This window comes from Podarcis tiliguerta, assembly GCF_965153285.1.
Source record: "Podarcis tiliguerta genome assembly, chromosome: 7".
NCBI lineage: Eukaryota > Metazoa > Chordata > Lepidosauria > Squamata > Lacertidae > Podarcis > Podarcis tiliguerta.
Window position 1 is genome coordinate 88,601,414 of NC_139540.1, and position 27,580 is coordinate 88,628,993.

At 41.5% G+C, this 27,580-nt stretch overlaps 2 protein-coding genes across 6 annotated transcripts in view; both read left to right on the forward strand.

Moving 5' to 3' along the window:
• Positions 1–24,792, forward strand: part of ELF1 (E74 like ETS transcription factor 1) — a 64,276-nt gene extending 39,484 nt beyond the window's left edge. For all 5 annotated transcript variants that reach the window (XM_083448726.1, XM_083448728.1, XM_083448729.1 and 2 more), the window contains 7 exons: positions 8,069–8,243; positions 9,630–9,737; positions 10,684–10,845; positions 15,553–15,636; positions 18,471–18,663; positions 19,609–20,058; positions 23,192–24,792. In XM_083448726.1, the coding sequence (XP_083304852.1) occupies positions 8,069–8,243; positions 9,630–9,737; positions 10,684–10,845; positions 15,553–15,636; positions 18,471–18,663; positions 19,609–20,058; positions 23,192–23,816 (1,797 nt within the window). In that variant the 3' untranslated portion in view covers positions 23,817–24,792. The remainder of the gene's footprint in view (positions 1–8,068; positions 8,244–9,629; positions 9,738–10,683; positions 10,846–15,552; positions 15,637–18,470; positions 18,664–19,608; positions 20,059–23,191) is intronic.
• LOC310682056 (uncharacterized protein) overlaps positions 1–27,580 on the forward strand; it is a gene marked incomplete at its 3' end in the record, with an annotated part of 194,826 nt that overhangs the window by 13,103 nt on the left and 154,143 nt on the right. The gene's annotated exons all lie outside the window — the stretch shown is intronic.

A 27,580-nucleotide genomic window follows, 5' to 3' on the forward strand; every position in this document is an offset into this window, starting at 1 on the left:
GCCTGGTTAGCAAAATTATAATTCATAGAGGAGGGAGAAAGGTTGTTTTCTGCTGCTCCAGAGAAGCGGACACGGAGCAATGGATCCAAACTACAAGAGAGAAGATTCCACCTAAACATTAGGAAGAACTTCCTGACAGTAAGAGCTGTTTGACAGTGGAATTTGCTGCCAAGGAGTGTGGTGGAGTCTCCTTCTTTGGAGGTCTTTAAGCAGAGGCTTGACAACCATATGTCAGGAGTGCTCTGATGGTGTTTCCTGCTTGGCAGGGGGTTGGACTCGATGGCCCTTGTGGTCTCTTCCAACTCTATGATTCTATGATTCAATGATCTCTGCTAAACTTTGTGCAGTTTGCTGTTCATGGCAAATGCTAAAACTGACCTTTTCAGCTCCTGGTGCAGCCAATTTCCTATTTTGGAATCAGTAAGGACGGATGGAAATTAAATAGTTTTGCCTTCTTATTTTCACCCTTAGTATGGCATTGATTCTGTATGTGTTGCCTTCATCCATTATGTTTACCTAAAAAAAACCAATAAGAAAAAATACACCTAATTGTTCCAGTTAGATGTTTCCTTGTCATTTCATATTGGTGAGCAAGAGGAGTTGGTGACATGACTGAAATATGTTCAGGGAAATATTTTGCAAGATTCTCCTTATACTTGTCACATTTGCAACTTGCAAAGTAGCTTTTTGTGACTGAGAGGTTTTTGTTTTCTAGCACATGGTGATGCTGGTGAGTAAAGCTGATCTTACTCTGTACTTAGAATTAGATGTATATAGTGTTCATTTGGTATCTGCTGCTCAGTTCTTATAATAATAGTAAAATGCATCTTCCTCGTAGATCCTCTGGTCTTCCAGACCTAAACCATAGCTACCTCTGCTCCCTCCTGTGCTCTAACCTTTGGTCACTCTGCCATGCGCCTCAGGCATTTGCCTACTTGTGTCCCACCCTGTCCGGACAGCTTGAGTCTTGTCCCTCTTCCAATATGACTTTTCTGTCCAACACTCTTGCCTGCCACACAGAGGGTTTTTTCCCCCTGGGTGTCTTTATCTTCTAGTATGTATGTTTTTACTCTTGCATGCCAACAGCTTAATGCGTCAGTGGTTTGTGAATATAAACATTTTGGATTTTAGGATGCAGTGTTTTAGAGTTTTTGTTGGTACTGCCCATAGGTCCAGTTCAGATGTGATACTGGCTTAGCGCAGACAACACATTAAAGCAGGGTTTGAGCCAGCTGTAGTTTATAACCCAATCCATGTTTTGTGTTTCCAAATGTACAAGCAAAACACGACTCATTGATGCATCTCATGGTCTTTGTTTTCTGCCCTCTCAGTTTCATAAATTTACTCCCATCAATCTCCATGGTAAAGCAACCCCTGAAAGAGATGCAGTTGCTGTAACTATGGCTTGTTAATTCAAATGTCATGTCAAACCATAGTTAGCACAAATGTTAGCTTTGAAAAGCTAAGTTCTGATTCTAGCTTCTGATTATGGCTTTCCAGCTGATTGTAAGCCATGGTTTGACAATTCAGCCATCACACAAGCTTTAGTTGGGCTTCCTTAGTCATATTTTGAAGTGATGTCTGAATTGAACAAAAGATGCCTGGCAGCTGATAGTTTGCCAGCTTTGGTACATGCCCTCCATTTAACTCTGGAGAAATTCCTTTCTCAGTTCTAATCTTGTAAACCAGTTGCCACCATTTTGTATTAATTGATTTCAAACCACGGTTTGTATTAACAGTGCTTTGCATCACTACCAATGAACAGTGCTAAAATGTATTATAACAGAAGGTGACGTTTGCTTTACACCTATTGTGGTTTCTGTGTCTGGGCTGAGTTGTTCTCTCCTGATTTCTTCCTACCTTTGCTGACAGTCTGATACTGAAACTGATTACAGACACCCGCTCTGCAAAAGGGCTGATAAGGATAGCACAAAACGTTCATACAAATGTGCAGAGATAAATTTATTCCACCAAGAATTTGGTACACTTCAGTCCCAAATTAGTCTTTCATCAGTGGCATCTATAACCCAATGAATAAAAGCATCCCATTTGAGCAGCTTTCCCCAACCTGATACCTTCCAAATGCTTTGGGCTGCAGCTCATCAGCCCCCGCCAGCATGGATGATGGGAGTTGTACTGCCACATCTGGAGGGCAGCAGGTTGAAGAAGGCTGCATTGGAGCAATGCATATTCTGTCTAGTACAACATAATTGGTTACATGTAAAAAATAATAAGTGCAGCACACCTGTTAAATGTCAATTAAAATGAAAAAAATATATATTTAGTCTCTCTGGAAAATTGATGGTGCTGGGAGAGTTAATTATTATCTTCCTTCGTTCAGTCTTTGTGTAGCTGTGGCTTTGTTATTATATCTGTCACCAAGGAAAAGAAGGGGGAGGCTTTTGATTTATGCTCAATAAGGAATTTAACAAGGTTTTATTATGCCCTCCCCCCTCGATCGAGGCTGAATGGACTTCATTTAAAATTACTTTTGGACCAGACCAGGAGCGTGAGTGCCTCATGATTAATGCCAGTATTCCAAATTAATGAGGAACCAGTCACGAATCATGCCAGGTAATACCCACTTTGCCTTTCAAGTCGGCAGACACGGGCTTAAGCGGCGTAGCGGGTTGCAATGAACTCCCCAGAACCCACTGGGGAACATTGCCAGGAATTTTACCTCATAAATTTTGGCTTTCCCCTTCCTGAACTTCCTTACTGCCCCAGAGGGCAGTGGAGAGCTACTGCCATTAATCATGACGTCAGCCGGAAACCGAAAATTGATGGTGCTCTTAAGCTGTAATCCTTGCACACTTACCTTTGAGTAACTCTCATTGAACTGAATGGTGCTTACATTTGAGTAGATGTATAGGCTTGCACTGTCAATAACAGATAATTCTTGACTTCTGTAAGAACAGATTTTTACAACAGTAGGGATTGCGTAAGCTGGGGGAAAAACATGCAAAGTGCAAATACATAGTTGTATTCTAAAGGTTTCTTCATATAGTAAATATGTCTCATTTGTAACTTCTCCTTTAAAAAAGGAAAAGTTTGCAACAGCAGAAGAGGAAGTTGCCTAAGATAAAGAAGAGTCTAAATACAGAACTGTATTCTAAAAGCCTCTTCATATGCTAAGTATTACAAATGCAATAAATGGTTTGCATATTTTTGGCACGCCTTGGTCACCAGCCCCAAGTACCTCAGAAGCCCAGCACACCTGCAAGAGAATTGCCCACTCTCCTCTTGGCTCCACAAGGTGAATGGGGGTTGTTCCAGTTTCACTGAGCTGAGCTAATATAATAGAATTTAAGGAAGAATAGAGACATCTGTGGGACACTCATAGAAGAGGAACTAATGCCTATATGTGAACTTGTTAGCTAATGCATGGTCACAACTCTATGAAAGTTGCCAAATTACTCCTATTGCAATTTTATACTGCCTCTTTTCATAAAACTCTGTTGAAATGGTGTCTCTGCTAAATGATTGAATTCCAAAAGCATTTAAATCATACACATTGGCAGGTATCTAGCTGTGTTATACTTGGAGTAAACCTTAGGGAGGAGTTAGCAGCCAGCAGCAAACTTAGCACATTGCAGCTTCTGGGAGTTCACAACCAAGAACTTGTGATCAGAACTTGCAGGTGGGCATTTGCGAGGGCAATTTGACAGGGAGGCCTGGAGCCCTGTCTCACGGTGTGCATAGGACCAAGAGTCATAGAGGGCAAGGGAGCTACTGTCATGACCTGCAGTACCTGTGCCATGCTGGTCTTTCTGCCAGAGAACGCGTGAAAGTACATTTGTAGCAAGTGTAAGCTGGTTGCTTTGCTGGAAGAGAAGGTCCAGCAACTTGAAGCTCACCTAGACACACTTTGAGTGACAGGACAAGATGCAGTGTTTCTCAGTAGAGCTGAGTTGGACTGTGATGACACAGCAACAGAGGTGAGATGGCTCTAGGGAGGAGGAAGATCTCCCACTGCAGGAGACTAACTCCTGGAGGAATGTGATGCACAGAAGTAGGACTGTCACAAACCATACTGTGTTGTTGGAGCTGCAAAATCACTTCCACGCTCTCACCTTGGACACCAATTGTGGGCCAGAGGAGCATGGGAAGCATTTGCCAGCCTCATAATACACCAAGGTGGCTGTGAAAGGTACAGTGCACAAAATGATCCTGCCACCCTCCAGAGGAGAGGAGGAAGAGACAGGAGGAGATGGATTTGGAGGAGTCTTTTCCATTCTTGACCTAACCCCTTTGGATCATGGATGAGTATGCCAATAACCCACTTGCTACCTTCCATGGAGATGATCTCTGAGAAAGGGAATTGCAGTGTGGAGAAGGCAAGCTGAGAGGAAGGAGTGGGAAGTACTTGAGCCATAAGGTTCCTGCCTTTGTAACCTATCCTAATCATATCCAGATAAGCGCCAATAGTCAAGAGGAAAAGACTCAAGAACAGCAGATGCAGACCTTAGAACACTCTGAGGAGGCTGTGGAAGACATCATGATTTCTGCCACTCCCCAGAGGAGGGAGAGACAAGTGGCAGGGGTAGGTGACTCCCTACTGACGGGGACAGAGGCACCAGTGTGTGGAGGAAACAAGATGTCCCGGGAGGTGTGCTGTCTTCCAGGTGTCTCCTGAGACAAGACAGATGTGAACAACAGCAATAGCATCTATTAAAAGTCTGGAAGAAAAAAAGAACTTCAAGTGGTCTAGAGGAACCGAAAAGGTGTGAAATAATTCCTTCTAACTTTCTGCCATCTCCCAACATTTTAAGTCCACATCCTGTTGGACTTCAGTTCCAATCAGCCTGAGCAGGCACAGTCTGCGGTCAGGGAAGATGGGAATTGTAGTCCCAACATCTGGAGGGCTACAGGTTCCCCTTTCCTGTTGTAAGTCATTCAGTTTAGCTAAGTATTTTATTTGTGCAGAGCTTCCATAATTTAATATTAATGTAGCTTTCTCTGCTTTGCACATTTTTTTTTTAAAAGTACAATATTTTAAATCTTATTCTCTTATACTAATTACTATTCCTTCTTTGTCTTCCTTGTATATTCATTTTATCGTACAGAACATTTTTAAAGCATGGGCTTTATTCTGAAGAGTGATTAAGTAAAATTGGAAAGTGCTTCAGATTAGGTATAAAAGGTAAAGGTAAAGGTACCCCTGCCCTTACGGGCCAGTCTTGCCAGACTCTAGGGTTGTGCGCTCATCTCACTCTAGAGGCCGTGAGCCAGCGCTGTCCGAAGACACTTCCGGGTCATGTGGCCAGCATGACAAGCTGCATAAGTATACTGCACACATATTAACTAACTATTTTGTGTTTTTGACATTTGCTGCAAGTCTGAATTGGTAGCCAGTTTTGTTTTTACCAACAACAAAAAATAACAATTAAGACTTAACATGCAAAAATCCTTGCAGCTATAACAGTATCATACGGATCTGTTCCAGGAAAAGCAGTTGTATGTGTTTTATAATTGTAATGGTTTTATTTGATTTTATAATTGTTTGTTCTATATTTGTAACATACTCTGGGACCTTACGTTGAAGGAAGAATAAAAATGTTTATAAATAAATGAATGAATGTCCTTGGACTACGGATTGAGGCTTACTTTAAAGGCACTTGAGGTGCCTTTATATTGCTGAGGTGACATATAAATGGGGAACTTCCAGACCTCAACTCAGGCTCTTAATCACTATTCAACACCAGCTCTCATGGAGTTGGAAAAGACCCAAATATTATCTAGAATAGGGGGGCCACTAGGGGGTGCATTGGAAGATGGCCGACAATACCATCTCTCTGACCCACACGGGGTAATTAATTGCCCCAAGGAAATGGGGAACACTGCCCTTGCCTGCTGTGCCCATAAATCACCCCCTAATTCGAAAGAAGGGGGTGAGGGCCCTAGGCAGAATGCCCCCGTGTGGACCTCGGCTCTCCTGGACGCTGTCTCTGATCGCGCACTAGCTGCAGCAATTTGGAATAATTAATTACAAAAGAAGCAAATGCACATATTTCAAGTGAAGAAGGGGAGTGAAGTCTGCTAATCTAAGTGACCTCTGCGAAAGAAGACGATGGGTTGGAGAAACAGGAATATTTTACGATGAAGATACACCAAAGGCTGGGTATGTTGAGAATGGGACTGAATGGGGGGGACGGGACCTTTTTTACTTTCCTTCTATGTGATTTACAAGAACCCCACCTCATTAGAATCGTCGGTTGAACTGACCCAAGCAGGATGATTAAGGTCTGTGTGGAGATAAACTTTAACCAAAAGTATGCTTTATGGAGATCGAGAAGCAATAAGAGCTTTTGGGAATGGCGCAGCAGTTAATTTGGAGTCGCCATCTTGCCAAAGGATTTATAGCCGGGAGGAAGAATGGACTTGTTTTCAGACTGCATTCCTAGTGAATCTCCTCAGAGGTTTTGAGAAAGGAGGCAGATTGGTGAAGATTAATGACGCTAAGACTGTTTTGATGTATGGAAGTGATGTTATAAGGAAAACATCTGGATATGGCTACTGGATTAAAAAAAATATATCCACGCAGGATTACAAACTGTTCTAACCAGCTTGCGGAGATTATCAGAGGTCACAAAGAGAAAGGAAAAATATATGAAAATAACAACAAGAGATGTGGAAAAACAATAAGAAAGGACTGGATAGTACTGTGAACATCATAGGGTTAGATTTATGGACATTAAAACAGCAGTAAGAAGCAAGAAGTTGATTGGATCCCCTTTGGAACTTGAAATATGGGTACCCACAACAAAAATTTAAAATTCGGCTGTGTAATTTGGAATTTATGTAATTTGGTTTGATTTGATGTGATTGGTCGGTTAATAAAAAATTATTCTTAAAAAAAATATATTATCTAGAATAGTAGTCTTCAAGCTTTTCTATCTGGAAATGACTTTAGTCCAACATTTTTAAGGAACACTTATTACTTTGCTACCATGCAAGTGTAAACTGTTAGTGTCCTGTTGCACCCCATGTTGCGTCACTGGGTCCCAATAGTGGGTCCCAACTCATCAGATAATCTAGACGGGGATAGCCTACACAGTGCCCATCAGAAGGTGATGGATTTCAACTTCCATCATCCCCAGCTAGTGATGATAAGAATTCTTACCTAAAATTCTCTGTAAAGGTAAAGGGACCCCTGACTGTCAGGTCCAGTCGTGGACGAATCTGGGATTGCAGCGCTCATCTCACTTTATTGGCTGAGGGAACCGGCGTACAGCTTCTGGGTCATGTGGCCAGCAGGACTAAGCTGCTTCTGGCGAACCAGAGCAGCACACGGAAACGCCGCTTACCTCCCCGCCAGAGTGGTATCTGTTTATCTACTAGAACTTCGTGCTTTCGAACTGCTACATTGGCAGGAGCAGGGACCGAGCAGTGGGAGCTCACCCCGTCAGGGGGATTCAAACCGCCGACCTTCTGATTGGCAAGCCCTAGGCTCTGTGGTTTAACCCACAGTGCCACCCACGTCCTACAGCACCACCCACGCTCTGTAGGACACCAAATTGGCTACCCCAGATATGCACAATGTCTGTGCCAAAAAACAGGATTCTAGTATGCCTTAACCTACAGCAGACACATTGCAAGATATGCTTATCATAGAATCATAGAGTTGGAAGAGACCACAAGGGCCATCGAGTCCAACCCCCTGCCAAGCAGGAAACACCATCAGAGCACTCCTGACATATGGTTGTCAAGCCTCTGCTTAAAGACCTCCAAAGAAGGAGACTCCACCACACTCCTTGGCAGCAAATTCCACTGTCGAACAGCTCTTACTGTCAGGAAGTTCTTCCTAATGTTTAGGTGGAATCTTCTCTCTTGTAGTTTGGATCCATTGCTCCGTGTCCGCTTCTCTGGAGCAGCAGAAAACAACCTTTCTCCCTCCTCTATGTGACATCCTTGACATGCTTACAAGGCAATTTATTGCTCCAGCTGACTCATGAAGTTGAGACAGATAACATGTTTGCCAATTTGTGTTGTGACATTATGTCTAATTATTCCCACTGTTTGCTGATAAAGTAATGTTTTGTTTTTGCCTTGCCCCTTCTTCTTACAGCTGGGTGATCCATCAATCTTTCCTGCTGTCATTGTGGAACATGTACCCAGTGCAGATCTCCTGAACAATTACTCTGGTTTGTCCTGTGTTGCTGAACCCAGCGACATGATAACAGAGAACTCGCTGGATGTTGCAGAAGAAGAAATTATAGAAGATGATGATATCACCCTTACAGGTTTGTGAGCATTTTTTTTTGCATTGTCACTTAAGGACACAGTGGCTGACATATGTCCATGCCTTTTGACCTGTTAAACCAGGAAGCTTCCAATTAACCATGGTTTCATGATTGGTCCAAGTTGGAAAATCATGGTTACTAGCTGAAATGAAATGGGAAACTATGGTTAATTGGAGGCTTTCTGATTTCATTTCAGCTCACATGAAGTGGCTCTGTGCTCAGACAAAAGCCTGTGCATATTTTGGCTCAATAAGCCAAGTTATGATTGCCTGAACCAGCTCAATTGAGTTATCACACTGAACCATAGTTTGAGCTTCCTAATGAAGGGGCAAACCCATGGTTTATAATTGCTTATCTGCTTTTGTTTTCATCCTTTCTGTACTCACCTTCAAAAGTTCATCTCATTACTGAATCTTGAGGCAGATCAACAGCTGTAACTATGATTTATCAATTCAGATATCACACCAAACCATCATTTTCCAGCATACTTCAAACTACGGATTGTGGTTTGCTGACTGATAATAAAGTTAGACAAAACCATAAGGCCTTTTGAGGTACAGATGTAGTAAAAAATATGTTGGAACCAACACATTGTTTTTCCATCCATCTTGTTTTTCCTTGAGACACTCTTGTGGGAGCCTTGCTTCTGCTTCATTATTAGCTGAAATCTCCAGACACAGCACCTCACTTGTCAATCTTTTTGGTGCTGTTTCTTGACATAGCTAATAATTCAAGAGCTCCGTGTGTCAGGCTTCAGGGACTCTGCTTCCTCCCCCCACTTTGGCAGTAGATAAGCAGAAGCAGGTGCTCACAATTAAGAATTCCACCCACTTCCCCCCTTGTCACTCACATCACTTTTGCATCTTACAACCTGATCTTGCAACCACTTTGCTTTCTGTGCTGCCCCTTATCTTGCTCTCCTTGACCTTGGGCTGAGCAGATGGGCGCTTTCCAGCGAAAGTGAGTCTGTTAACTCTCTGTCTCCCAGTTCTTCCCAACTTCTGTATTCTGAACTATGTCCCTCTGTAAACCACTGTTCCAAATCTATACTGTTCCACTGCTCCTGGGAGGATTCAGGATGCTGATCAGGAGCAGGGGGAGGGGGAGACTCCCACCATTCCTCCTCAACACAATCCCTGACATCATGGGGAGACATTGAATTTATGCATAACAAAGTGGAAAATGTGCAAGGCTTGAGAAAGCTTATTACAGGAGTGGCTGAAAGCAGGAAATGCAGCTACAGATTCACTATCATTAATATTTTCTCCTCTTGGGATTTGTAGTTATGTCCCAAGATCCCATATATGGCATGAAACCCAAATCAAAGAATGTTTTCAATTCATCTCATATGCTAGTCTTTTGCTGAATTATCTCTCTTATCTGCAGTTGAAGCGTCTTGTCAGAATGGAGATGAAACAATGCAAACCATCGAAGCTGCTGAAGCTCTTCTTAATATGGATTCTCCTGGCCCAATGCTGGATGAGAAGAGATCAAGTGAGTCTGACAGGAATACATCCGTGCAAAGTGTCTTCTGTCCAAAAACTATGTGGCTGTGTTAGATTTTGCAGGAGAGAAGGCTTGAGCTCTCTAGTAGGTTTACTTGGTAGCTTTGCCATTGCACCATAGGGCAGGCTAGGGAAGAAAATAAGGCTATTTTTAAAATATCATTAACAACCCTTTCAATTAGTCCTAATCTCCCAATTTTCAGAAATGGAAGGGTTAATGAAAAGCTTTTACTTTAAAGGAGTAGTGTTAGTAGATCTTCTTCCCTTTATTTAAAGAAGGAGCATGATTTCACAGAAGTTGCTTTTGAGTCTAATTGGTCTTGGAAAGATTTAAGCCTGTACCTAACTTTCCACTGACATTAATGAAACCTGTAAAAATGTTGCCTGGATCAGGCACAAATATTTAATGTCCACATAAGCGTCATTTTCTTTCCACATTCTCTTTACAACTTAAATGTTAAATTTATCACTGATTTTTTAAAAACATTGGTTTGATGTTCACATTAATCCGTTTCAGTAGCTTCAGATTTGGAGCTACCATAAGACCTCTCTCTTTTGGTTCACTTTTGGTTAAGTCACTTCCGGGACGAGCTGATGTATTCATTTTTTCATTCAGTATGTATCTTGCTCTTCCTTCAGAGAGGGTAAGGCAGCACACATGGAGTTATCCAGTGTCACCTTCTTAACAGCCCTGTAAGGTTGTAATTAAGTAGGTCCCTTGATTAGTCAAGAGAAATAGGTAACCTACATTAAGGATATTCAAATTAACATGTGTCAAGATACATTAGCATTTTATTAGTTATTCTGTTAAAGTGATTGAAATTCAAAAGTCAGCTTTTGTTCTTACAGAGCCTTGACTATTTTGTAACCTCATTGCTAGAAACCTTTCCAAAAGCATTAAAGTGTTCATTGACTTCTTTATTGTTTCTCTGCAGCCCATGGGTTTGGGATGGAGGAGGATGTTGACCTTGGTCCTGTAACTCATGTGTCAGTCACACTGGATGGGATTCCAGAGGTGATGGAGGTTCACCAAATCCAAGATGCATTTGCTGAATCACCAAGCACTCTAGCACTTGAGCAACCAAAAAAGAGAAAAGGTAGGAAATGTGATTATGTGCTAAACATTCTCCTACAAATGGAATAAGTATGTGCATGTTTATAATATCCATTGAACAATTGGAAAAATAATCCAAATTAGCATAGTGGCTGATCAGTAAAGCAGAATGATCACATCTCTTAGCTAAGTAGATGTGTTTGACGCTGTTTTATATTTCAATTAAGGTATGTACAAGAAGAAACATTTGATTATTTTAAAATAATAATAATAATAATAATAATAATAATAATAATAATAATAATAATAATAATTTTTTATTTATACCCTGCCCTCCCCAGCCAAGACCGGGCTCAGGGCGGCTAACAACCAATAATAAAAACAAGTTAATTAAAATACAATTTAAAAGATTAAGATACAACATTAAAACAATTAGGGAGCAATCTCATCATAGGAGGAGAAAGGAAAAAGAAAAAGGGGGAGGGAATCAAACTGATTATGAGCCAAAGGCCAGGTGGAACAACTCTGTCTTACATGCCCTGCGCAAAGAGATCAGATCCCGCAGGGCCTTGGTCTCAAGAGACAGAGCATTCCACCAGGCCAGAGCCAGTGTTGAGAAGTCCCTGGCTCTGGTTGAGGCTAATCTAACTTCCTTAGGGCCCGGGACCTCTAGGGTGTTGCTATATATAGACCTTAAGGTCCTCCATGGGGCATACCAGGAGAGGCGATCCCGTAGGTACGAGGGTCCTAGGCCGTGAAGGGCTTTAAAAGTCAAAACCAGCACCTTAAATCTGACCCTGTACTCCACCGGGAGCCAATGCAGCTGGAAAAGCACTGGGTGAATATGCTCCCATGGCAGAGACCCCGTGAGGAGCCTCGCTGCAGCATTCTGTATTATTACTACTACTATTATTATTATTATTATTATTATTATTATTATTCTAAGATAGAGACACCATGAACTGAACTGTTTAAATTCAGTACCTACCTACTCTGATTCTTGGGTATTTTCAGAGTAGAAGCTATAGGTTAGCAGCATGTTCAGCCTACTTCAATTCTGCAAACCTAAAACTGATTTAAAATGCAGAGACCTCTGGAAACTCCTTCCTGGTGATTGAACTCCACACAGGTGGCACAAATATTGAAAGTACATCATTTAATTGGGGAGGCCATGACTCCATGGTAGAGCAGTTGCTTTCCATGCAAAAGTTCTGAGTTTTAATCCACAGCATCTCCAGGTAGGACAGTGAAAGCATGGAAAGCCATTGGCATTTGGTGTAGACAGTGCTGAGCCAGTTGGACCAGAGGTCGGATTCAGCTTATGGCTCCTTTCTGTGTTATTTGTGCTGGTGTGAAGACTATGTGTTTAGGCACCTCTCAGCTGATGCATATGCCTAAACAGCATGCCATCTGTGTGAAAGCCCATCACAGGGAGGTGCTTCTTCCTTTTTTAAAGTACATTCCAGTTAGAAGGCAAGCAAAGTGGAAGGAAACCAGTGTGGCTGCATAAAGAGCTTACAGATGAGCTGAGTGTTAAGAAGGGCATGTATAAGAAATGGAAGAAAGGGGAAATCACAAAGAAGGAGCATACACGAGTAGCCTACAGTTGCAGGGGGAAAGTCAGGCTGACTAAAGCTCAGAATGAGCTCAGGCTTGCAAGAGAGGTTAAAAATAATAATAAAAGTTTATTTGGATATGTCTGAAGTAAGAGGAAGAACAAGCAAGTGGCAGGTCCTCTGCGTGGGGAACATAGAGAAATGCTATGGAATTACAAACTTGGTGGATCAGGGAAATGCTGTGGACATAGTATATCTTGATTTCAGTCAGGCTTTTGACAAAGAAAAAATAAAGACTTTCTTGAGGTTATTGTTAGGTGGATTTGTAGCTGGTTGACTGACCGAACTCAAAGAGTGTGGTTGACTGACCGAACTCAAAGACTGTGTCCATTAATGGTTCCTTGTCATTCCTTGTCATCCTGGAAAAAAGTGACAAGTGGGGTGCCGCAGGGTTCTGTCCTGGGCCCTTTGTTGGTCAATGTCTTTATAAATGACTTGGATGAAGGAATTGAGGGGGTGCTCATCAAATTTGCAGATGACACCAATTTGGGAGGGGTAGCTAATGCCTCAGAGGAAAGAATTTAAAATAACTGTAACAGATTGGAGAACTGGGCGCAAGCTAACAGAATGAATTTCAGTGAAGACAAATGTAAGGTTCTGCACTTAGGCAGGAAGAACCAGATGCACATATATAGGATGGGGGACAATTGGCTTACTAGCAGTACATGTGTAAAGGATCTAGGGGTCTTGGTGGACCACAAGCTTAACATGAGTCAACAGTGTGATGCAGCAGCAAAAAAGCTAACACTATTCTTGGCTGCATCAACAGAAGTCTAACGTCCAGATCAAGGGAAGTAATAGTACCACTCTATTCTAACTTGGTCAGACCGCACTTGGAATAATGTGTCCAATTTTGGGCACCACAATTTAAGAAGGATGTTGACAAGCTGGAAGGTGAGCAGAGGAGGGCAACCAAGATGATCAAGAGTCTGGAAACCAAGCCTTATGAGGAGTGCTTGAAGGAAGCTGGGTATGTTTAGCCTGGAGAAGAGATGACCAAGATAGCCATCTTCAAATATCAAATATCTTAAAGGCCGTCACGTGGAGGATGGAACAAACTTGTTTTCTCCTGCTCTGGAGGGTAGGACTCGAACCAATGGCTTCAAGTTGCAAGAAAGGAAATTCCAACCAAACATTCGAAAAAACTTTCTGACAGTAAGAGCTGTTCAGCAGTGGAACAGACTCCCACGAGAGGTGATGGATTCTCCTTCCTTGGAGGTTTTTAAGCAGAGTGGCCATCTCTCATGGATGCTTTAGCTGAAATTCCTGCATTGCAGGGGGTGGGACTAGATGACCCTTGGGGTACCTTCCAGCTCTAAGATTCTATGATTCTTAGTCTCCAACATGGCATGAGCCATAATGATGGGTAGATTCAACTAACGAGTTGCATCAGTGGAAGCCTTGCATAAGTCCTTTCTGTTGTTACCCAATGGAGTTTCTCCCCTTGCTCTGCACAGAACTGTGTGCAAGCCGAAATGCTTGTGCTGACAGAATTACCACCTTAGTATTCCTCCCATGTATATGTTTAGATATACATATAATATAAATTGATAAAGATGATTATACAATAATCACATGGTCAAGTTGTTTAATAAACCACATGACATGTGCTCGTTTTGTACAGTCACATGAACCTCTTTGCTTCCATTTCACTTCTCCCTTCAGGCAAGTGAGGAAATCAGATCAGGAAGTCACAGTTGACATAGCTTCCTGTTAATGACTTCCAGACCAGCCAGGATTGTGTTGTGCAAATGTGGCCAATGTGTAATAATGCTTAGCATTCATATCAGAAATGGGGCAGGGGGCCAAGTACCTCCTTGTCTACATGAGATGGGAACTGGGGACATCCTGGCACATTACCATGCTGACCATGTGGGGAAATGGTCAATCACCCTTGGTGGGGTTACGCTACCACTGAAGGCAGCCTGAGGATGCTTCCAGATCCATCTTCATCATTGGAGGCCCAGGCAGCCTCAGTGTCTAGCAGCATCTTTTTCGAACTGTGACTGGAACGGTGGCTTGAACCATTCTGGACCACGAGAGCTTAACCACAGTAGTTCAGGCACTGGTGACTTCAAGATTGGATTGCTTCAATGGACTCTCTGTGGAGCTGCGCTTACGCTCTGACCCAGAAACCACACTTATTGCAGAATGCTGCTGCATGGTTGCTAACAGGAGTGAGGCCTTGTCAGCATAGAGCATCTCTGTTCCAGGATCTGCCCTGGTTACTGATTTTGTTTCCAGGCCAAGCTTAATGGCTTGGAACTTCTTTACTTTTTTTTACTTTACTTTACTTCATGCTTACCTCATATGCTCCCACTCATCTGCTTCAACCAGCAGAACTGGTGCTGTTACAGAGCCACATATTACTTGCTTCATGTTTGTAAGAAAATGATCTTTTAGTGCAGCAGTACCTGCACTTTGCAACTCCCTGCCTCATGACATCAGGCAGGCCCCTTCACTGCACTTTTCTTGGTGCCAGCTAAAAGCTTTTTTTAATGCAAGCCTATCTAGATATGTGGAGTGTTTACATGTATTTTAATCTGGTTTTAGGCTTATCATTGATTTTAATTTTTTAAAATAATGTTCTTAATAGTTGTTTTTAACTGTTTTTACTGAATTGATTGTTTTATTCTTTTTGTAAACTGCTGTAGATATTGATGTTTTACTCTTTTACTGTTAATTTTAATTGTTTTAATCACTTGTTTTTAACTTTTTATTGGTAATTTTAATATTTTTGTAAGCCATTTACAGTTTTTATTTAAAATCAGTTGATGCGATAAATTAAAAATAAATAAAATATTGATTTTTAGATGCCTACTTAGCTCATTGCTAAATGGGATAAATATAAATTATCAGAATTTAACTAGCAAAGGCTTATTGCTAAGTTTTGGATAAATTATTTGGAGATCCATCATTGGGAAGCTATTTGTCCCACAAAATAAGTACTGTAAAATCATTGACTTGGGCTCCATTGGTGTGCTGGGTCCTTGAACTGTTGTGATCTTATCTAGCAGTTTGGTTGTTTTAAATCTGATGTGCCGTGGGTTCGATATTCAGTGAAAGCATTGGTTGCCCTATGTCTGTTTTATAGTTTCAGTGTGAAAGTTCATACAACAGTCATTTTATTTCAGGGAAGAAACCCAAAGCTCCGCGACCAGAATCTCCTACTCTGACTCCAAACATATCAGTGAAAAAGAAAAGCAAAGATGGGAAGGGTAAGCATCGGCAACGTGATCCGACGCCTGTCGATAGAGCTGAGTATATAACATTCTGGAGAATTGGGAGTCAAGCACAACTACTACTTCAGCAGGGCTGCTTCATTCTGATCATAGGGTTTAAGAGGCAATGAGAGGTGTTTCATCTGAAGTGAATTTGCCATCTACAGTGATAACAGTAAAGAAGACAATTGGGAAATTGCCCTTGCCTCATTCCATGGCAAGTGCTGCTTTTTTGTACTGCAGGAGTACACAGGTACCCACTGCTGGTACTTTCTGATACTAAGCCACACTGTATTTTTAAGTTGTTGTTGTTGTTATTAATTAAGCTTACATACTGCCCTCCATCCAAGAATCACAGGGAGGTTTACAGTATAAAGGTGGCTTTTCCAGGGTGTGTGTGTGTGTGTCTGTCTGTCTGTCTTACAATGGACTCTGCTCTGTGCCTGTCAGATAATACTAGTCTAAGTGAAGAATAGCAACACTATGAACTATGAACAAGTCCTGTAATGCTTGTGAGCTCCTTACGATATAGACTGATTTGATCCCATGTAAAATTCTCTACATAGTGCTACTTGTGTGGAGACTCTGGGCATTATTGAACTTGATGGTAGAGAATCTGCAAATGTTATAGCCTTGACATGCTCACTCAGAACCAAAGTATAATAGTTGGATTCAAATACTTTTGCTTTTTGACAATATGTTGAAAATGATCAACATAAAGTTGGAACAAAAGTGGACAACTTCGTAGTCCAAGAGCCCGTTGAAATAGGTTTCTGCAAAGATAAGGGAATCCTCATTCTGCGTAGGTGGCCGTGCCCTCTTGAGGCAACCCCAAATATCTAAGGAAGTCAATCCTAAATGTTGGGGGGGGGGTGCAGTCAAAGGGAGTCTATTGGTGGTTTTGCGGCATCATCAAACCTTTTTTGGAGTGCTGACTTCAAGGAAATGAGCACTACTTGGACTTAGGACCCCACCCACTCAAGATTACCCGAATGATGACCTCTTAGCCTTTCTATTGGCAGCTGCCCGTATGGAGATAGCCAGATGCTGGGAAACTGACGATGGGCTTCACATCGACTCTTGGTGTCCCAGAGTAAATGGCATTGGCTGTCAAAGCAGCAAGGGACACATACAATCCCTGTTCCTTTTATAACTTTTGGCAAGTGTTTACTGAATAGAGAAATCATACAGATTGTGGCAGGAATCTACCCAGCACTCATGGGAAAATGTGGCATGATATTTAGAGTAATCAGATGAAACTTTCATAGAATGAAACTCTGTCATTCTATTGGGTAAACAAACAAACCATTGTGTTGCAAAATGTGACTCAGCAATATTGAAAGCAACACAATGGCCAGAAACACTTACAGTATAGAAAACTTTATGGAATAATGCAAAACATGAAAACTTTCAAACTGAAGTCTCTGAAAGTCCTTGAATAAGTCACGGTGCCAGACTTTACCCAGCGGAAATCAAGTTTGTATAATCAGCAAATGTCCAATTCTGATGTCCAACTCTGAACTCTGCTGAACAGTGCTTCCGGATAGTAACTACTGTTTCGTTCAGTTCTTCACCAGCCAATTAGTTCAACAAACTCTCGTAAGTACAAAGATGTGTAATTTCTTCATTATCTGAAAATAAAATATACGAACGATGACCTGCACATACATAACAATAACTTCAAATAGCGTGGAAATTATAAACTGTAACATAAAAAGGTTACATACCCAATCTTTTTTTGAATTGATATAATATACATGAGAATGAAAAATACTCTGGAACAGTGCTCATACGATTATGTAGTCACTGTTACTAACATCATTTTTTGAAAAATATATATAGCCAGCCCCAGGTGATACTGATAACAAGGAGACTGAGCTTAAAGCCACAGTACAAAGTAACAGCAAGGATACAGATAATCAAATAAAACATTTGAGGTCTAATTCCGAGTTAAGTCCCCCTGGATGAATGGATTTAAACATAAAAATAAAACGGGTTTCTTGCTGCTGTAACTGATGTTCATAATCTTTTCTGATACCCTTTGTCCCCTGATTCACCCATAAAACTGTAAATAATAAATCCGTATCTGCATGGTTGTGGGAAACAAAATATTCTACCAGAGGTGCCTCCATATTGGCGTTACGTATGCGTGAACGATGTTCCCCAATCCGAACCCCAACTGCTCGAAGTGGTGGAGCCTATATACAATAGATTACAAGGACATCGAATAAGGTAGACAACGTCTCTGGTCTGACATGTACTAAATTGACAAATAACAAATCTGAAATTAGTTTTCTCATCATAAATTTCTTTAATCTGTGAAGGAAAAGGGCAGGATAAACATCTGCTACATTTGTGGTGACCAGTGGGCCCAGAACTACTGATGGTATATTATAATTCTTTTGGAATTCATATCCGTGTGTACTAACATTTCCTTAATTGATTTGGTCCGTCTCAGGCCAATCAAAGGAAATTCATTACAACCTGGTACATTCCAGAGTGCATGCCAATGTTTGCATAGAATTCTAATGATTCTATCTACATGAGTGGTATATTATAATGAACCCATAATGCGATTTTGAGACAGAGAGGTGGCTGTGGGACTATGGAAGAAAAGAAGGGTCCCAAAATCCAGGATAATTTATTTGAAGTTATTGTTATGTATGTGCAGGTCATCATTTGTATATTTTATTTTCAGTTAATTAAGAAATTACACATCTTTGTACTTACAAGTGTCATTTTATTGGGACAAGTTATTTGTTGTTTACTGCGGTAACAATTGTTTTCTCAAAATGTGTCTTTCTGAAATTCTTTTTATTCATTTATTTTAGGAAACACAATTTACCTTTGGGAGTTCTTGCTAGCTCTGCTTCAGGACAAAGCCACTTGTCCGAAGTACATAAAATGGACTCAGAGGGAAAAGGGCATTTTTAAGCTTGTGGATTCCAAGGCCGTGTCAAGGTTGTGGGGAAAGCACAAAAACAAACCCGATATGAATTATGAAACAATGGGCAGGGCTCTCAGGTAGGTAAACTTAAGATCATGACAGAATATACTCAGCACAAAATGTATATCATAAGGGGGAGAGCATCCTAAGCTAAAACAATGTTAAGCACTAATACTAGTAAATATTATATACAGATCTACAAAAATACTTTGTGCGGAGCTCACCCCGCTCTCCAAAACAACAACCACACTCCCAACCTAATGAGGATAGAGTCTGATCAGTGAGCCTGCCATGCTGACTGTTGGGAGGGAAAAGATTGAAAATAATATTAACATTCTAGAAATATTAATACTGTGGTTGAATCAAGACTAGCTAGCGCTGGACTAGTAAGACATGGCTCACAATCTTCCTCTCTTAGCATGGATACCGGCTGTTAAATGAATCATGATCATCTCAGGCCCACAACTGCATTTTTGTTTGCAGTGTGGCTTCATAAGCCCAGGTGGATCCTGTTCTGTACTTTGAGCGGAATGTCCTTGGTTGCACGAAGACCTTTCAGAATATGGAGAGTGATCTGTTGGGGGAAAGTACTTGAGTATTCAAAGCTCATCAAGAACAGAAACAGCAGGAAATGAATTTTGTTCATTCTTTTAAAAGTGCATATTGCTGCATTAATCTGTTAGTGTTAAAACAGTATTTTAGGTAGAGTTTCTCCAACTTTAAGTACAGTCGTACCTTGGTCGATGAACACCTTGCGACTCAAACGTTTTGGCTCCTGAACGCCGCGAACCCGGAAGTGAGTGTTCTGGTTCGTGAACGTTCTTTGGAACCCGTACGTCCGACTCAGCTTCTGCAGCTTCCGATTCAGTGCAGGAAGCTCCTGCAGCCTATCAGAAGCAATGCCTTGGGTTTTCAAACGTTTTCGAAAGTCGAATGGACTTCTGGAACAGATTCCGTTCAACAACCAAGGTACAACTCTATTCCTTTGTGTAATCTTTGGTGTGTTTTCCTACTTCAAATAGATATTATTACCAAAGAGGCATTCTGGCCAAAGTAGAAGGACAACGTTTGGTGTATCAGTTTAAAGAAATGCCAAAAGACCTTGTTTACATAGATGATGAAGATCCAAGTTTGAGTACAGATTCCCCCGATTCATCTTTACAATCAGCACCTGCTGGTAATAGAAACCAAATGGGCAGGTCTAAAACGTCTTCAAACATGGCACAAAAAGGAACATCTGCTGCTGTTTTAAAGACTCCAGTCAGCTCCAAGTCTGCCAGGCTTAAGCAGCCCATTGAAAATTTTCAACAGCAGCTGCCCAGCGTGACATCAGAAGTGTTGAGGACGGTGCAGCCTAGTCAGCCAGTCCATCCAACTCAGCTTTATCGGACAGTTCATTTAATGCACCCCGTGCAACCCATTCCAGAAGGACACACAGCTGTGAGCAGTAACATGCTGGAGGAGAACATAAGGTAAGAATGTCAGAACAGGGCACCTGGGGCTGCTGGGGGCAGCTAGCTTTAACAACAACAACAATCATAATACCCCACTTTCCCCCCCAGACAGGACTCAAGGCAGCTTACAGATAAGAACAAGAATCACTAAAAACATGGAAAAAAACAATTAAAAAACAATTAAGAGAACTAAAACTATATACATATATAAAATCTGTTTAAAACATACAAATAATTACAGTACCTAAACTGTTAACCAGAAACCATTTTGAGTTTCGTCAACAAGTCACTTAAGCAAAACCTTGGGTTACCTTGACTTTGTGAAGATGTCAGCTCCCAGAGAGAAGCTCCAGTCTCTTTGCTCCCTGCTGCCACCAAGCAGCTCCTGCTAAACAGGTCCACAACAGCACAAGGCTTTGAACTTTGAAAGTCTGTTCCAAGCCCTAAAACAGACAGACGTGTACCTTCATTCCTCCACACTGTGCAATGACATATACCTTCTGGGTGGCTCACAAAAAATTAAAGGAATAAAATACAATACTAAATATGATGATACAGATGATAAAAGTTATTATTGAAGGATGAATAAGTACAGCAATTAAGAACATGCATATAAAATAAATCAAAAACCCTGATTTGAGAAGCCTATAATTTTAAAAAGATGGGAGGGTGCTACATTGACAGGATGCCACCACCACAAAGGCCTTCTTCCTAGGAGCCACCCATCTCACTTCATTTGCCAAGGGCACTTGAAGCATGGGCTCCTCTGATGAGGATGTTAAGGATCAGAGAAAATAAAAAAATTTAAAAAGTAACTTGGCCTTTAAAGTTGTTAAGAGCTTTAAAAGTATGCAAGCATCACTATAAATTGAGCCCAGAAACTTAACTGGGATCCGGTGCAGCTGGCAGAGCTGGGATGTAATGTGGCCAAAATAATCTTGGGAGCATATTCTGGACCAACGACAATTTTCAGTGCTTTTTAAAAGTTGGCTCCATGTCTAACCCATTGCAAAAGTCTAAATGGGTGGTTAGCAGACCAGATAGGACTGCATCTGGCTTGTCATGCATAGACCAGGACACTAGGAAGATGTGAAAATAAGATACCTAAAAGTGGAGGGCAAATTTGCACTTCTCTCTCAAATGGTTAATGTACATCCAAGGCACCCAGAAATTTAGAATTTGGCACATCTGTAGTCCAGAACCCAGTGGCTACAAGAAAAAGTTTGAAAATTAGTCATTGTTCCCTCAAAACTATAATATTGGGGTTATGGTGCTCACCTCACAACAAAAAACAAGTTGCACTGAATAACTGAAACATTGGCTTGGGAATTCTGTTCCTCCTCCAAACTTGGATTGGGGGTGGGGACAATTCCAATCAAAGCCCAAAACACAGGCTGTTGCTTTCAGATGCAAACTTTTATTTACTTATTTTTACACAGACTTCACTGCTGGTCAGTGGGCATTAGAGATAAAAATCTGTGAATATGGTTAGTCCACAACAGCTGGTTTTGAGGGGCCTCACAATGCCTAGAAGTGCCATGCTTGGTGTTGTGGTTCTGCTGGGCTGGGCTTGCCTCCAGAGTGCTTCACAGCCAACACAAGCAGGGAGGACTGAAGTACAAGGCAATGGGATGAGAGGGGAGCAGTACTGGAGGGTGGCATGGAACAAAATGGAATACAGTCGTACCTTGGTTTTTGAACAGAATGCATTCCGGAAGTCCATTCGACATCTGAAACATTCAGAAACCAAGGCGTGGCTTCTGATTGGCTGCAGGGGCATCCTGCAGCCAATCGGAAGCTGTGCCAGACGTTCAGCTTCTGAAAGAACGTTTGAAAACCGGAACACTCACTTCCAGGTTTCAATCGTTCAGGAGCCGAAATGTATGAGTACCAAGGGGTAGAAGGAGGGAGAGAAATTCAGAAGACACTCCCTATTTTGAGGGTTATTTTTAAATTCCTCCTTACAGAACACAAACACATCCAGGCACACAGACTTTGCTATTTCTTGAGTCCTTGGTGCAAAACTAAGGAACTGTTAGTTATTGAAGCTGGGGAGGATTTTTGATGGTGGGGGGGTATTTTAAGAAGATAAACAGTCATGCCGAAGTGTTTCCCTACTTTTTTGCTGCTGTTTTATTTAAGGTGTCTTTTGTAGCCTTTGAAAAATGGAATCAATTAGCCATTCCAAAAAGAAAGCATCAAAAATATGCCACTCTGCAATTTTTTTGCATTTGCCTTTTTCGCCAGGGGGATATTTTAAACATCCACCCTCACTTGTATTTGCAGAAAGTAACTTCTAGGGTAAGAAGTGTGAATAGAGGATTCTGGGTCTTTTTCAGCTTTGTGATGCCATGGGAAAAGTCTTACAATGCGGCCATTTTTCAGCCAGAAGAGCAATAATGAACCCTACTCTCTAAATTTGCTCTCTGTTTCAATATCAGCTGACACCAGCCACTCTCTGCTTCTCAGCTATCTTAAGGCTTATGCCGTGCAGAAATAAAAAAGGCCTTCATTGGAATTCACCAGTGTCTGATGCCCATTGGGAGCAGCAGGGTGGAGACAGCGAGGCCAAGAATTGGCAGGCAGAGTCCTCTGCTCCTGGCTTTGTCCCTGTCCTCCTTCTCCCTGCTAAGTTCTGCAAGGGCAAAACTGAGATGGAGGAGGAGGAAGCACAGGCAGAACTCTCTGGGCTCATGGTAAAAGTAATATTTTGATACTGAACAGATTTGGGGAAAGTTACGGTGGTCAACTGAGTTACTTCTATTTTGGATGAACAAGTAGATTTTATTTCTAAATTGTGTTCACAAAGATTCAAGATATTTTGTATGTTAATACTTTAGCTTTGTGTCAGACTTTAGTTTTAGTTTTAATGTGTGAAGAGCCTCATCTTCATTTGTCATATTGCTCACAACTATTCTAGTTTTCTCCTCATCCTCAACATCGTTTGCTTTAGGCTGAAAGAGAGTTTGGTGTTTTCCAGTGAGTCCTCATTTGTTTGGTGCTTTCCAGGGAGTCCTCATTAGGGATTTAGCATTGGCTTTCCAGGCTGAAGGCAAGTTCCTTGTCATGTGGCTTTCAAACAGAACAATATTACAAATGCATTAGAAGTAGGGGGTGGGGGAAATGTAATTATTTTTGCCTCTCTTAACAGGACTATCCAAGCCCCAAGCCAAGTTCCGGTTGTTGTGTCCCCAGGGAATCACCAGCAGCTGCATACAGTAACACTCCAGACAGTGCCTCTAACCACAGTGATAGCCAGCGCAGATCCAACATCCACCACAACACCCCAAAAGTTTATTCTACAAGCCATCCCAACTTCACAGCCCATGACTGTGCTTAAAGAGAACATTATGCTGCAGTCTCCCAAGCCAGTCTCTCCTCCTTCATCCATTGTCTTCAGTCCTGCTCAGGTTCACCAAGTTCTCACCAGCAACGTGCAGACCATTTGCAATGGAACAGTCAACATGGCTTCTTCTCCATCCTTCAACACTGCTACCCCCGTGGTAACTTTTACGCCCAGCAATTCACACGTTGTTGCTCAGCCGTCCAACACTGTGATCACTTCCGTCATTAAAGCTCCAGAAACGAAACCAACTGTTATACAAGGAGTGATAAAATCAGAGGCAGAGGATAACACAGTGGAAGAATGCAAACACTCAGAGCAAGGCTTCCAACAGCAGCCTTTGATGGTGGTGGTATCCAACTCCAATGGATTTCCCTCTTCTGTGCAAATTAAGCAAGAAAGTGAACAGTTGGAGCAAAGTTCATACAAGTAAAGGTTTTTTGTGTGTGATGGAACTTCATCAGCTGTTTATGTATCATTTGATTCCAAAGCAGGCATTACAAAGCTACTTTAATTTCTGAAATTAATTTAGAAGTAATACGATACACTTAATTTCAGTGTTTTGTTTGCTAAATGATATAAAATATTAATGTTTAAAAATGCAAGCTTGAAGGAATATGGCATTTATCTTTTTTAGATCACTGTCCAAAAAATCTTAATTTCATACACTTCATGCATTATTTGTCTATCTTGCTATCTTGCATAATAATATAACCATTGCTGTAATCAGTGCTTTAAAATAATAAATTTCTACAAAGATGTTTTCACCCATCTATGTGATTCTTTTAGCAAATTCCAAAGATTTGTTTAATGCCAGTGAACTAAAATACTTTTGTATTTATATGGACAGAAAACAAGCGGACAGTTGGAAATATCCTTGTTTCTATTGTGTTTTGCACCAACTACTTCGTTGTGCAAAATGAAATACACCTCCCGTCCCAAGAAGATACTAATTTACAATATACTCTTGTTTTCATAATGCGGATATATTGGGTATTCCCTGTTCACCAAAACTGAAGTTATCATTACAGGTGCAATTATTTTCAGACCACTTCAACATTAAAGCTTTAAAAAATGTGTTTCCCATTATTTTGTAGGAAGGTGAAAAAAGAATTGTATGATTTATGAAAGTATTTTGAGATTAAAATGTTTCTATAGAACTACAGTTTTCTATTGTAAATATGTAATTTAATTTCTCAAAGACTTTTTCAAAATTTTATTTCCATAGAGCAATATTTTATAGATACAAATAAGATCATTATGTTTAGAGCTCTAAAGTTATATGTATTCAGATATTACAGAGTGGATTTGTATTTAAAAAATTTTTAAATTGTGGAACCCTTCTGAACCTTTTTTGTCTTTTGTATTTTAATTGGTTTATTATGAAAATAAATCAAGTACAACATGTTTATATGTTTTTGTTTGTGAATCTAGGAGTCTGGAGAGATAAATTTGGCATGCATTACCATGTAGAACAGTTCAGGATAAAACAGTCTTGGTAAATAAATTCAAATACAGTACAGCAAATAATGAAGTGTCTTCACCTATATGGCCATCAAATACACTCAGCATAAAAATAATTTTTAATCCCCCAATATTGGTAGGTTGCATCCAACGCTTCACAGGTGACCTGCTCATGCAACAGGACTTCTCACTCCTCTCCAAAATATTCCAGTATTGTGTGCACACTGTTGACTGACAACTCTTCTGCACTGTCGTCCACTCCTACTTATCCCCCACATTGCAGTGATTTATGACAGTCCTGCATTGTTATGTACTAAGCAGGCTTCTATCTAGCAGCTTCCAGAAGCACAACTTTTTGTGGCAGAAACAACAAAGTATACAATTGTATACATTTAAGCTGGTACCCCTTGCATCTCCTGGCAATTTGGCTCCATATAGGTGCCAATGGATGATAACTCTTCATCTGTCTAATGGGCTCTAGTTTGCAAAAGCTTATGCCATGATGAGTTGGGTAAGTGTTTTAAGATAGCACAAGAACATGTAATACATCAAAACAAGTGACTATTGTATAAAAGGCTGATGTGAAATAGAGCTTAACTATACTCCTCTCCCTAGTCAGTGGCAGTTTTCCATTCCAGGGGTGGGGGAACACCTCATGGGCACTGTGAAGCTTTGATTATCCTTGGAGCGTGGTCACTGAGTGTGGACATCCTGAACCACAGGGTACCTGGCGGCAAGTCGCTCTGGAGTGCACGATCCCACATCAGATGTTAGTGTGCAGTCCAGCAGGCCGACAGGTCCAAAGTCCAGTCAGACCAGGTTCCTGTCTTTGCAGCTGATAAAGGGCACTGGGAGGTCAGTCCCACACAAGCACAGTCCCCAAGAACTCCCTGGAACATCCAAGCGAGGGTCCAACTTACATGGGAAGTTGGGCAGACACAGCACCTCCGCTCTGTTTCCCTTTTATCTCTTGTCTGCTGATTGCAGCCTCTGAGCTTGATGGGGCAGGTGACCTCACCTGTTCGGAGCCTACTCCAGCTGGGGAATCACACACTTCCTCCCAGAGCTAATGAGCCCCAGCTGGTCAGTTAGGGAGCTGGGCTGTGGGGAGCTTGCCTGCCTCAGCTTCCTAGCAGGTCCCTTCCGCTGCTCTTTATGCCTTGGAGTCCTTCATGATTGTAGAGATGGGCCTCTCTGGTCCTGCTGCTCTGGTTCCTGTGCACTGACCCCCACCATCCTCCATCTCCCCACAAGTACTTCCTACACCAACCTCCTTTCCCCATCCTCAGCTTCCCCAGGCGTGTCCCAGTCCCAGCTAAACCCCTTGCCAGGATCCTCTTCCTCCTTTTCCTCCTCCCTGTTGTCCTGCCAGTTGATGACAGTGAAAACCCCTGCAACAGTGGCCTTGTAATCTTACAGTCCCACAAGATCTTTTTCCATATCTCAATTCTTTTCTTTTCTTTTTGCTTTCCTCACCATTATTTTTCTTTTGGGATGTGGGAAAAAAAGAAGACTCAAAATACAGCATTTAAAGCAAATATGGAAACATGCACAGCTGAATCTATAGGGAAGTTTGTAGCGGAAAAGATAATTTGCCTACAGCATTTGCTTGTGCACCTGTCATTTATCTCCATTGCAAAGATAATAAACACAGAAGGAATTCCTCAATTTTGATTTTCTAGAGCTAGCTCTTGTTTTAAAAATACTTTAAAGTTTTGGGCAGAAGAGAGCGGTCGACAGAAATCAATAGCTATATCTAATCTTTTAATAATTATATGACAGGCTGGCAGGTGCATGCCCTCCAACATTTTCGTCCCCCAAAATGGGACATTAGGAGGGGCACACCTTCCTCTCCTGCTGTCTGGTGCTCGTCGGCTCTGTTGACTCGCTCCATTCCAGGATCCAAACACAAGCCAGGATTGGCTTCTGTGATCTGGAATGTCCCACTTAAAATGGGACACTTGCAGGATATGCAAGTGCACCCCACCACCCTTACAACAACAAAAAATAATAATAATAAAAAAATGAAACAAAAGGAAGCAGGAGTAGGGCTCTTTCTAGCTCCCCACCCTCAAGGATATTTTTTTAAAATGTATGTATTTAAAAGTACAGCCAATCTGCATGCAAGTCACTGGAGGCTTCTGCAAAAACAATCATTTTAAAAGGGAAAGAAGCAGAAAGAATCTGTTATTGGCAGATATAATGGAGCTAAAACAGAAACATGGGAGAACGGATGTTTTATGAGACAGGAAAAAATGCCAGAACTTCAAGCTCCAGAGGTGTATAAGGGAGCCATTGGAGCACCCCACAATCGCCTAACCTTGACTCCCAGGTTCAGGTCTTCAAGCAAGGGACTTCAGGCAGGAGATAGAAGCAAACCAGCAGCCAGTAGGCTTTGCAACACCACTTCAAACTACCACATAGAAGCAGAGAGAAGCCCCAAACAATGGTTACATCCATATTCCCAAAATACATTTCCAGAAGCAGCATCAAGACATCACAGATATGTCCCAGAAAAATGTGTGGTCTCAGGTAGAACCTGAGATCCAGGCATGCCCAAGTCACTCAAAGTCTTTCACACATACTCCATCACAGTACAAATAAAAGTATTTCGTTTCCAGATCCCTGTGTCAAGTCAGATACACCCATTTGTGTCTCTGGGCTTCTTCCCACTATGGGGCAGGTAGGCATTGTGACTGACATGGTCATGTCTGAGACGCCCATGACTCCTTG